The following is a 12,161-nucleotide window of genomic DNA, read 5'->3' on the forward strand; positions in this document are numbered from 1 at the left end:
TCTGAATATAAACAATAAACGTGTTACTAAATGTGTAATGAATGTGTAAATATATAAATATTTATGGCAAGTTAAGTTCAAGTTCATTGATGAAAGGAAATTATTGTTTTAAATATCCTCACTTTACAGCGATTTTCACTTTTACGCAGTACTGTATGTGAAGACCCCCTCACAGTTTGCTTGACATGTCCGAAGTCTGGCAAGTAAAAGCAAAGATTTACTGGCCAATGGTGATTCTTTCTCCATCGTGTCGGTGAGAAAAGGAGGATCAATAAACACAGGATGTTCTGTCTCTGCCATCTGATGTAATGAGTCTTTTAAGTTGAGGAGAACCGCAGACAAACGCTCGGTGACACTCAAATTACATTCGGTGTTCGTGATCTGTGGCTTTATGTCAAACACTCGATCAGAGTAGGACAAGGTCTTGTCTGTCCTCAGTTATTCCGATTTTTCAAACACAGTGGGAGTTAAATTCCAGTTGCTCAAGCCATTAACTCAGCAGGAGGTGAGTCGGTTAAGTTATTAACGTCTTTCTACTGGCAGATGCTGACGTGATCTGCCTCCCACCGACTGGCCAGCGATTATGTAAATAAAGCTCACGACTGAAAATCTGAGGGGAAAATCGGCTAGTGAGAGGAATCTGAGTTTTCTCCCAGTTAACTCCCAGTTTTGATTCTGTAGCAGGACCATACTCGGCTCAGCCAGGAGCGATGAACAGGCTGATGGGCACAGCGTACCCCTCACTGCAGCCCGCATACCAGAGTGTGCCCACGCCACAGAAACCCCCTCACATGCAGCCTGCAGCGCAGCCATACAGCACCGCAGCTGCTCCTCAATACCAGCAGGTACCTGAAGCTGCGACGGCATGTCTGCACCCTTCCACCACAAACAAATCATACAGCAACAGATTTCATCTGTCAGGAACAAATATTTACAGTAATGTTGAGTTTTCTTTATAAAGAACAAAACAACAATTTCCTTAAAATAATTTAGTAGGTTTTAATTTGCAATAATTTAGTTACTGTAACTATGAAATCTATGAATTCATACGCAAGCTTTTGCACTTTTCACTGATTTCCAAGAAAAGATTTCTGCCAAGCAACTAGTTAATGGTTACCTTGGTGACACATTTAACTCTTAAAAGGGCAAGAACATAGACACCTCAGAAAATGTATTAATTGCTCTTTTCCTACACATAAGGGCCCAAATAATATATTTCCATGTTTTTCTTCAAAATATTGTTTTTATTTTCATTTGTACAGCTTGTAGAACTTTTAGATAAAGACTGTGAGTTGATGCCAGAGTTTTTATATGAAGTCACATGATTTGAGGATTTGCAGGGACCCCCCTCTCCAGTATCCCCAGAACACAAAAACCTTGTTAGGTTTAAATCAGCACAGATTGCATAGCTACAACAAAGTTCAATACATGGCAGAATGACAACTCAGCACTGAGATGTCAACTGGTGTTTTTGTCATCAGGTCATCTTATTGTTGAGTCGTGCATCTGCAGCTCCATCATTTACAGGTAGTGGTCTTCTGTTTGTAGTAATGTCTGGTGACTAGTGTAGGGGAACAGGTTATGGCTGCTGTTTGTGGACATGTATTTATTGTGTGTGTGTGCATGTGCAGCCAACTGTGAGCGCGGCTCAGCTCGGTCCGTCTTTAGCAGCGTTAAACCTGCAGTCACAGATGCCTGAGGCGCTGAGGGTTGTCAACCTTCTTCAGGAGCGCAGCCTGCTTCCTCCCGGAGCAGTGACACCACCCACCCCGTGCCTGCCGCAAGACCTGCAGAGACTCAACTGCAGCCCCGAGTGAGTCATGTTCACACCGATGCTTCATTTCACTCTTTAATTGCACAAAGTGATGCCACTAGTTCAGCTGATTTCACAATACTGTTCCAGTTATAAGCCACATCTGTAGTAGTGTTATAGCACAACAAAAAGATTTCTTTCTTAAGAAACTCGATTTTTAAATCCCAAGATTGATCTTTTACTCTATGCGCAATCCTCCACTACAATGAGAGGAAATCACTTGCATTTGCAACCAAATTTTGTGCTGTGCAACCAAAAATGTATATATTTGGCAACTGGCTGGTAAATGTTCAGATTTCACTCAGCAGTGATTAATATAGTGAAGAACTTCAGCAGCGAGATCCTTTCACTGCGTGTTGAGAGTAAAAGTATGATTTGACTTGTTCCATGTAATGTGTGTCCAAAGGCGAGATCCACATGACCCATTTGTCATTGTCTCTTTCTGTTCTTTACAGTCAATTGTTGATCAAAACAACAAATACACATGGAATTGTAATCATACATAGCACAGCTGAGATATAGCTGTTCGAGTCTCTCTCATTAACATGCTCATTTACAGATGCACTTTACAGAACTGCCGGTTTTCTTAAAGAGACAGTGCCATTTTCAGCACGTGTTCAATTTAAATAGTACAAATCATGCTATTAAACAGTAAACATGTAATATAAATATATGTGTGTGTGTGTGTGTGTGTGTGTGTGTGTGTGTGTGTGTGTGTGTGTGTGTATATATATATATATATATATATATATATATATACAGTAACTTATTGATTGAATACATGGATTTGTTCATTTTTATGAAGCCAAAATGATGGAAAACTAATAAAATTGGTGAAATTAATATTTTCATTATGTACCTAGTTAGAAGGTCCTCTGTATAATTAACAGCATTAGCTGGGAGAGAATTACTGTCATTTGTAAGCAAAAGGGACATTATAACTGAAACATACCCAGATGAATAAATATCAAATCGAAATTGAAAGTAAATCAAGAGCTTGTGACACAGAATCTAATCAAATCAGGAAATCTGTACCAATATCCAGCCCTAATCCCTCGTGTGGTATTAAATACATAATATAAAATAAATACATAATAACCGTGATGTACATCAACTGTTGTCAATAGGCTAAAAAATATCCAGATATAGTTTTTGTAGCCTTAACGTAAATGTCTCTGTACAAATGCTCTTTGTAGTCATGCTCATGGAATTATTTTTTTTTTTTGTGCCAGAGAAATATTTCTGATGGCAAAAAAAACTAAATAAAAAAAATTATATATAAATGTGTGTGTATATACACTATATATGCTACAATGTAGATGCTTTACATGAATAATTGAATAATGTTGATTGCAACTAATATATATATATATATACACACACACACACACACACACCCCCCCCCCCAATCAGCCACAACATTAAAACCACCTGCCAAATATTGTGTAGGTCCCCCTCGTGCCACCAAAAGAGCACCAACCCGCATCAGCATAGCATTCTGAGATGATATTCATCTCATCACAATTGTACAGAGCGATGATCTGAGTTACCGTAGACTCTGTCAGTTCAAACCAGTCTAGCCATTCTCTGCTGACCTCTCTCATCAACAAGACGTTTCCATCCACAGAACTGCCACTCACTGGATGTTTTTCGTTTTTGGCACCATTCAGAGTAAACTCTAGAGACTGTTGTGTGTGAAAATCCCAGGAGATCAGCAGTTACAGAAATACTCAAACTAGCCCATCTGTCATCTTTGTTGATCATCTTTGTTGGGATTTCAAGGAAGCAGTGGCAGCACAGAAACCAAAGAATGTCAATGAGCTGGAAGCCTTTACTCATGAGAAATGTGTAAAAATTCCAACAGAGAGGTGTCTGAAGCCTGAGAACACTTACCTGAAACATTTATTTGATGTTATTAAGGATAAAGGATGCTCCACAAATGATTGACTTTGGGGATTGAATATTTTTGACATGCCATTTGTGGAGAGAATTAGTTATTGTTTTATTTTTAAATTTGGGTAAACTGAACTCTTTGTTCTCAATCACTTGCATGTGTATTAAAAACTTACTTTGACTGTTTACTGAGGTTTTAGTTGATGTGTTTTAATTTATATCACCAGAACGTATTGCTGGTCAGGGGGGTTGAATCATTTTGATTGCAACTATATATGTACACTGGCAGCCAAAAGTTTGGGATAATGTACAGATTTTGCTCTTATGGAAAGAAATTGTTACTTTTATTCATCAAAGTGGCATTCAGCTGATCACAGTGTATAGTCAGAACTTTAATAACGTGAAAAATTACTATTACAATTGGAAAAAATGTTAAACTTAAACTACTTCAGAGTTCTCATCAAAAATCCTCCACATGCAGCAATGACAGTTTTGCAGATCTTTGGCATTCTAGCTATCAGTTTGTCCAGACACTCAGGTGACATTTCACCCCACACTTCCTGTAGCACTTTCCATAGTTGTGACTGTCTTGTTGGGCACTTCTCATGCACCTTACAGTCTAGCTGATCCCACAAATGCTCAATGGGGTTAAGATCCATAACACTCTTTTCCAATTATCTGTTGTCCAATGTCTGTGTTTCTTTGCCCACTCTAACCTTTTCTTTTTGTTTTTCTGTTTCAAAAGTGGCTTTTTCTTTTAAATTCTTCCCATAAGGCCTGCATCCCTGAGTCTTCTCTTTACTGTTGTACATGAAACTGGTGTTGAGTGGGTAGAATTCAATGAAGCTGTCAGCTGAGGACATGTGAGGCATCTATTTCTCAAACTAGAGACTCTGATGTACTTATCCTCTTGTTTAGTTGTACATCTGGTCTTCCACATCTCTTTCTGTCCTTGTTTGAGCCAGTTGTCCTTTGTCTTTGAAAACTGTAGTGTACACCTTTGTATGAAATGTTCAGTTTTTTGGCAAGTTCAAGTATTGTATAGTCTTCATTCCTCAAAACAATGATTGACTGACGAGTTTCTAGAGAAAGCTGTTTCTAATTTTGCCATGTTTGACCTAATATTGACCTACAGAAATGCCAGTCTATTGTATACTGTGGCAACTCAGAAACAAACACAAAGACAACGTTAAGCTTCATTTAACGAACCAAATAGCTTTCAGCAGTGTTTGATATAATGGCAAGTGATTTTCTAGTACCAAATGATCAATTTATCATGATTACTCAAGGATAAGGTGTTGGAGTGATGGCTGCTGGAAATGGGACCTGTCTAGATTTGAACAAAAATTACTTTTTCAAATAGTGGTGGTGCTGTTTTTTTACATCAGTAATGTCCTGACTATACTTTGTGATCAATTGGATGCCACTTTGGTGAATTAAAGCACAAATTTCCTTCTGAAACAGCAAAATCTGTACATTATTCCAAACTTTTGGCAGCCAGTTGTGCGCAAAAGTTTGCATACCCTGGCAGAAATTTTGAAATTTTAGCATTGATTTTGAAAATATGAATGATCATGCAAAAAAAAACATCTTTTATTTTAGGATAGTAATCATGAAGCCATTTATTATGTGCTCCTTGAAACAACCACACTGTCTTTTCCCAGAGCAGCCTGTATTTCTCCTGAGGTTACCTGTGTTTTTTCTTTGTATCCCGAACAATTCTTCTGGCAGTTGTGGCTGAAATCTTTCTTGGTCTACCTGACCTTGGCTTGTTAACAAGAGATCCCTGAATTTTCCACTTCTTAATAAGTGATTGAACAGTACTGACTGGCATTTTCAAGGCTTTGGATATATTTTTATATCCTTTTCCATCTTTATAAATTTCCATTACCTTGTTATGCAGGTCTTTTGACTGTTCTTTTCTGCTCCCCATGGCTCAGTATCTAGCCTGCTCAGTGCATCCACATGAGAGCTAACAAACTCATTGACTATTTATACACAGACACTAATTGCAATTTAAAAAGCCACAGGTGTGGGAAATTAACCTTTAATTGCCATTTAAACCTGTGTGTGTCACCTTGTGTGTATGTAACAAGGCCAAACATTCTAGGGTATGTAAACGTTTGATCAGGGTCATTTGGGTGATTTCTGTTATCATTATGATTTAAAAAGGAGCCAGTCAACTATGTGATAATAAATGGCTTCATATGATCACTATCCTTATCCTTTTTTGCATGATCAGTCATATTTTGAAAATCAATGCCAAAATTTCACAATTTCTGACAGGGTATGCAAACTTTTGAGCACAACTGTGTGTGTGTGTGTGTGTGTGTGTGTGTGTGTATATATATATATATATATATATATGTATGTATGTATGTATGTATATGTAATTGGTAGTTTGAACTACATTGAAACTCATATATTTTCAAGTATCTTCCCCAGCACTGGTTGTGTGAAGTGTTGATCTGTGTGTGTGTGTGTGTGTGTGGTCTCAGGGTGTTTCGCTGTACACTGACCAGCATCCCTCAGACTCAGACTCTGCTGAATAAAGCCAAGCTTCCTCTCGGTCTGCTGCTGCACCCGTTTAAAGATCTCTCTGTAAGTCACACAGTCTTCATTCACCTGCATTCATTTACATAATGTAAAAGTTAAAGTAAAATAAAGCTCACTTTATACAGTTCTTGCAAAAGGTGTGTTTACAGACTTTTTAATGTGGCATAAATGCAATCCAGTATTTGGTGCCAACTATAAATTGATTGTATCTATTTTTGTATCGTTTTTAATTACCTTGCATTCATTCAGTTTCTTTATTTGTAACACTTCATACCCCCCAGATTTGTTAGTTAAATGTGTGTATTTTAGTGAGTTCCAAACATTTGTAAATATCATTCACAATGAACAGATGCACTAATAAATACAAATAGGGATATACGGAACAGTAATGAAAGGGTTTTAAAATGAAGTGCTTTCAAATCACAAACTTTTGACTTGGCAAAAACACTGATATGGTCACAAAGAAAGTGAAGATCTCGCTGTCATTGCACGTTCTGTGAATCGATTAGTCCATAAGGTCAATGAAAATGGTTTGTCATGAAGCTTTAGTGTAAAAAATGTTCAGTTCATGGCGGCAGGAGGAGATCCACCACCATTAACCTTATTTGGTTCAGTTGAGTGCATCGCCAGCATCATTGGTGAAAGTTCTGGTAACAGTATTTCCTATGCATCTGGAATAATCTTTACAGAAATTAATAGAATGCATGAAGAAGGTCTTTGACCGAAACGCTGTAAACTAATAAAGATTTGCAAGCTAAACAACAGTTTGCGGGGCTTTTTCCATTTTTTTCCCCCCCATTGTATTGTGCATGCACCTGTCCATGACATGTTTATTTATAGGTTTTAACAGCATTATTATTGACCATAGGTTATTAACTGAATGTGATATCAATGAATTATGAAACCTAAATTATAGAGCTCATATAAAAAAAATAAACTGTCCAAGCTGTCACATTAGAGGGCATTAATTTTTTCGAGAAAATTTTAAGCACTTATGTTGGAAAAACTATATAAATTTAAGAGCAGCGTTGGGAATAAGATATACTTTGAAGAAAGAAATGCAAGCACGAAAGAAAAGCAAACCACAAACTGCTTCAATTTTTTTTTTTTTTACTAATTTATGTTAAGGTTAATTTTACTCATTTAATATTTAGTTAATTTTTTTAATTACTTAATTTCTATCAAAATTTAATCATGGCAGTTTGTCTGAAAGAACACAACACATGATTCAATCACAATCACTCTTACACATGATTTACACATGGTCGGGAGCAGGTGTACGTTCTACCAACTAACACTTTTAAAATACAAAAACGTTCATGAATCCGAGAATTTACATTAGAAAGCCTTATGAACTATTTACACAAATTCATTCTGTTCATGTTTCATGAATGAGGCCCATGCTGTGTATCAATTTTCAAATAAACAAGCACTGATTGAAGTTCCACGAGTCTTAAGAACACAAAACAGTTCTGGTTTCATTTAGAGTTGGACATGACAAAATATATACAGTTGAATTCAGAAGTTTACATACACTTAGGTTGAAGTCATTAAAACTAATTTTTTAACCACTCCACAGATTTAATATTAGCAAACTATAGTATTGGAAAGTCGTTTAGGACATCTACTTTGCGCATGACGCAAGTCATTTTTCCAGCAATTGTTTACAGACAGATTGTTTCACTTTTAATTGACTATATCACAATTCCAGTGGGTCAGAAGTTTACATACACTAAGTTAACTGTGCCTTTAAGCAGCTTGGAAAATTCCAGAAAATGATGTCAAGCCTTTAGAAAATTTGTCAATTAGCTTCTGTTAGGAGGTGTACTGAATTGGAGATGTACCTGTGGATGTATTTTAAGGCCTACCTTCAAACTCAGTGCCTCTTTGCTTGACATCATGGGAAAATCAAAAGAAATCAGCCAAGACCTCAGAAATTTATTTTGGACCTCCACAAGTCTGGTTCATCCTTGGAAGCAATTTCCAAACACCTGAAGGTACCACGTTCAGCTGTACAATCAATAGTACGCAAGTATAAACACCATGGGACCACGCAGCCATCATACCACTCAGGAAGAAGACACATTCTGTCTCCTAGAGATGAATGTAGTTTGGTGTGAAAAGTGCAAATCATTCCCAGAACAATAGCAAAGGACCTTGTGAAGATGCTGGAGGAAACAGGTAGACAAGTATCTATATCCACAGTAAAACGAGTCCTATATCGAAATAACCTAAAAGGCTGCTCAGCAAGGAAGAAGCCACTGCTCCAAAACTGCCATATAAAAGCTGGACTACAGTTTGCAAGTGAACATGGGGACAAAGATCTTAATTTTTGGAGAAATGTCCTCTGGTCTAATGAAACAAAAAGTGAACTGTTTGGCCATAATGACCATTGTTATGTTTGGAGGAAAAAGGGTGAGGCTTGCAAGCCGAAGAACACCATCCCAACCGTGAAGCATGGGGGTGTCAGCATCATGTTGTGGGGTTGCTTTGCTGCAGGAGGGACTAGTGCACTTCACAAAATAGATGGCATCATGAGGAAGGAAAATTATGTGGATATATTGAAGCAACATCTCAAGACATCAGCCAGGAAGTTAAAGCTCGGTCACAAATGGGTCTTCCAAATGGACAATGACCCCAAGCATACCTCCAAAGTTGTGGCAAAATGGCTTAAGGACAGCAAAGGCAAGGTATTGGAGTGGCCATCACAAAGCCCTGACCTTAATCTGTGTGGGCAAATTTGTGGGCAGAACTGAAAAAGCATGTGTGAGCAAGGAGGCCTACAAATATGACTCAGTTACACCAGTTCTGTCTGGAGGAATGGGCAAAAATTCCAGCAACTTACTGTGAGAAGCTTGTGGAAGGCTAACCAAAACATTTGACCCAAGTTAAACAATTTAAAGGCAATGCTACCAAATACTAACAAAGTGTATGTAAACATTTGACCCACTGGGAATGTGATGAAAGAAATAAAAGCTGAAATATATAATTCTCTCTACTATTATTCTGACATTTCACATTCATAAAATAAAGTAGTGATCCTAACTGACCTAAGACAGGGAATGTTTTCTATGATTAAATGTCAGGAATTGTGGAAAACGGAGCTTAAATGTATTTGGCTAAGGTGTATGCAAACTTCTGACTTCAACTGTAACTTGTGGTTCAGTAAGTGAGTCAGATGAATTTGGTAACCGCTCCGATTTAAGGGGTTTTGATTTGTTTAGATTTGTTGTTTTGAACTGACACTGAAGTGATGATAATTTAAGGGATTTGTCTCCTCAGCAACTGCCTGTGGTGACTTCCAGTACTATTGTGCGCTGCCGCTCCTGTCGCACATACATCAACCCGTTTGTGTCCTTCCTGGACCAGAGAAGATGGAAGTGCAATCTATGCTACAGAGTCAACGATGGTGAGTGCACACACATGGTTCCACAGTCACATTGCACTTCATGTGCACAGAACAGTTTAGGGTACTTTTGTTTTGGTCACTATATACAGTATTTCCCACACTCCCATTTGTGTTCAATAACTTTACTATTATTTTAAAATGAGGAAAAGTGGGTGTGTCCAAACTTTGACTGGAAGTGTATTTGAAGGAAAGCTTTGGGGATGCAGAAAGTGTTCTCATTTAAAGGACTGTCTGCTTTAATGTCAGTTCCAGAAGAGTTCATGTATAATCCAGTGAGCAGATCGTATGGAGAGCCTCACAAAAGGCCAGAAGTTCAGAACGCGACGATCGAATTCATCGCCCCGTCAGAGTACATGGTACACCTGCTCATCCAGAATCACACTTCACTTCATCTATCTTTAGAGAAGTCTTCCTTTGTTGTTTCTGTCTGTATTTCACACGTACAAATAAGAATCGGAAAGAAAAAATTGGAACATATTCAATTCCAAAACATGTTTCTAATTGAGAAGAGAAGTTTTTTTTTTTTTCGGATTATTGTGTGGCATATGTTTCTGAATTGGAAGAGTTTTGATGCAATTGATGCAAATAAAGAGCACTGTTGCATAAATCTACATTATGAGGGTCATATATGCACAATACCAAACCTAATCATTAAAAACAGGCCTTATGTTTTTGGTTTATTAGTACTGAATGTGTTAACGTTAACAAAAACTATGCGATAAGACAGACGTTGTTCACAGTTATGTAACATTATGCATTATAAGCAGATTTCAGCATACAAAGTGACAAGCATCTTTCAGCCATTTATAAAGATGAAATTACTGTAAAGTCCCATCATAACTGAAGCTGACATTTGAGAGTTTTTGTGCAGTTGAGACCACCGCAGCCTGCTGTTTATCTGTTCGTCCTGGACGTGTCTCACAATGCTGTGGAAACAGGATATCTTGATGTGGTCTGTCAGTCACTTCTTGACAATCTGAACTCGTAAGTGAGAAACATTAGCCATGTTTCATACAGTGTGTAGATTCAGTGAGCTGTACGTAACCATGATTATTTCTGATGGATGACGAAGGCTTCCCGGAGACGCTCGGACAAAGATCGGCTTCATCACTTTTGACAGCACTATTCATTTCTACAACCTGCAGGAAGGACTTTCACAACCTCAGATGCTCATCGTGTCAGACATTGAAGGTGAATCTTTATATCTGTGTCTAGATAAATGTGAAGTGAAATATCAGCGCTCTGATTGGTCCTCTTCTTCCTTCCTCAGATGTGTTTCTGCCGACACCAGACAGCCTTCTAGTCAACCTCAGCGAATGCAAAGAGGTGAGCAACTTTACACCTTGATCATGAACGCTCTGCATTTGTTTCGAAGCAAAAGTGCAATATCTGAAATGATCCGATATTCAAATAGTTGAATATCTGAATATCAGCACGGCTGTGACTGCGCCGCAGGGAATCACAGTGTTACTGATGTTCTGACCAACAGTTTGATTGTGTGATTTTGGGTCAATGATGTGAAGATCACCTTTTTTTTATCTGATAGTACGTTTTTCAAAATACATTAAACACAATTCACACATAACGATTACTTGAATACATCTCTAATATGATGAACAGATTTCATGATTCAGTCATTTTATATTTTTTACTTGTCATGTAACAAAAAAAACCTTCAACAGAGAAGATCCCTTTAGACCCTCTTTTTTTGTTTGTTTTTTTTAGAAATCAGATATTTTGATTTTTTTTTTTTTTTTTTTTGAAAAAGCATGTTTTGTTTGGGTCATATGGTGTAACCCTTAAACTTGTTGAAATTCATGAAAAATATTACCTTAAATTTGTTTGAAAACCTATTTTAAAATTAATGATTAAGTTAATTAAGTTAAGTGTGTGTATGTATATAGAGTTGAAGTCAGAAGTTTACATACACTTAGGTTGAAGTCATTAAAACTAATTTTTTACCCACTCCACAGATTTCATATTAGCAAACTATAGTTTTGGCAAGTCGTTTAGGACATCTACTTTGTGCATGACAAGTAATTTTTCTAACAGTTGTTTACAGACAGATTGTTTCACTTTTAATTGACTATATCACAATTTCAGTGGGTCAGAAGTTAACTGTGCCTTTAAACAGCTTGGAAAGTTTCATGCCTTTAGACAATTAGCTTCTGATAGGCTAATTGGAGTCTATTGGAGGTGTACCTGTGGATGTATTTTAAGGCCTACCTTCAAACTCAGTGCCTCTTTGCTTGACATCATGGGAAAATTAAAAGAAATCAGCCAAGACCTCAGAAAAAAAATTGTGGACCTCCACAAGTCTGGTTCATCTTTGGGAGCAATTTCCAAACGCTTGAAGGTACCACGTTCATCTGTACAAACAATAGTATGCAATATAAACACCATGCGACCACACAGCCATCATACCGCTCAGGAAGGAGACGCGTTCTGTCTCCTAGAGATGAACGTAGTTTGGTGCGAAAAGTGCAAATC

At 37.5% G+C, this 12,161-nt stretch overlaps 1 protein-coding gene across 5 annotated transcripts in view; it reads left to right on the forward strand.

The window, feature by feature from the left end:
- sec24a (SEC24 homolog A, COPII coat complex component) overlaps nt 1-12,161 on the forward strand; it is a 46,520-nt gene that overhangs the window by 6,535 nt on the left and 27,824 nt on the right. For 3 of the 5 annotated variants that reach the window (XM_051680564.1, XM_051680561.1, XM_051680562.1), the window contains exons 4-11: nt 682-845; nt 1,632-1,813; nt 6,205-6,307; nt 9,545-9,671; nt 9,918-10,027; nt 10,543-10,655; nt 10,744-10,862; nt 10,942-10,997. In XM_051680564.1, coding sequence (XP_051536524.1) covers nt 682-845; nt 1,632-1,813; nt 6,205-6,307; nt 9,545-9,671; nt 9,918-10,027; nt 10,543-10,655; nt 10,744-10,862; nt 10,942-10,997 — 974 coding nt within the window. The remainder of the gene's footprint in view (nt 1-681; nt 846-1,631; nt 1,814-6,204; nt 6,308-9,544; nt 9,672-9,917; nt 10,028-10,542; nt 10,656-10,743; nt 10,863-10,941; nt 10,998-12,161) is intronic. The other 2 variants (XM_051680563.1, XM_051680565.1) reach the window with 1 other exon arrangement.

This window comes from Myxocyprinus asiaticus, chromosome 40 (genome assembly GCF_019703515.2).
Source record: "Myxocyprinus asiaticus isolate MX2 ecotype Aquarium Trade chromosome 40, UBuf_Myxa_2, whole genome shotgun sequence".
Lineage (NCBI taxonomy): Eukaryota > Metazoa > Chordata > Actinopteri > Cypriniformes > Catostomidae > Myxocyprinus > Myxocyprinus asiaticus.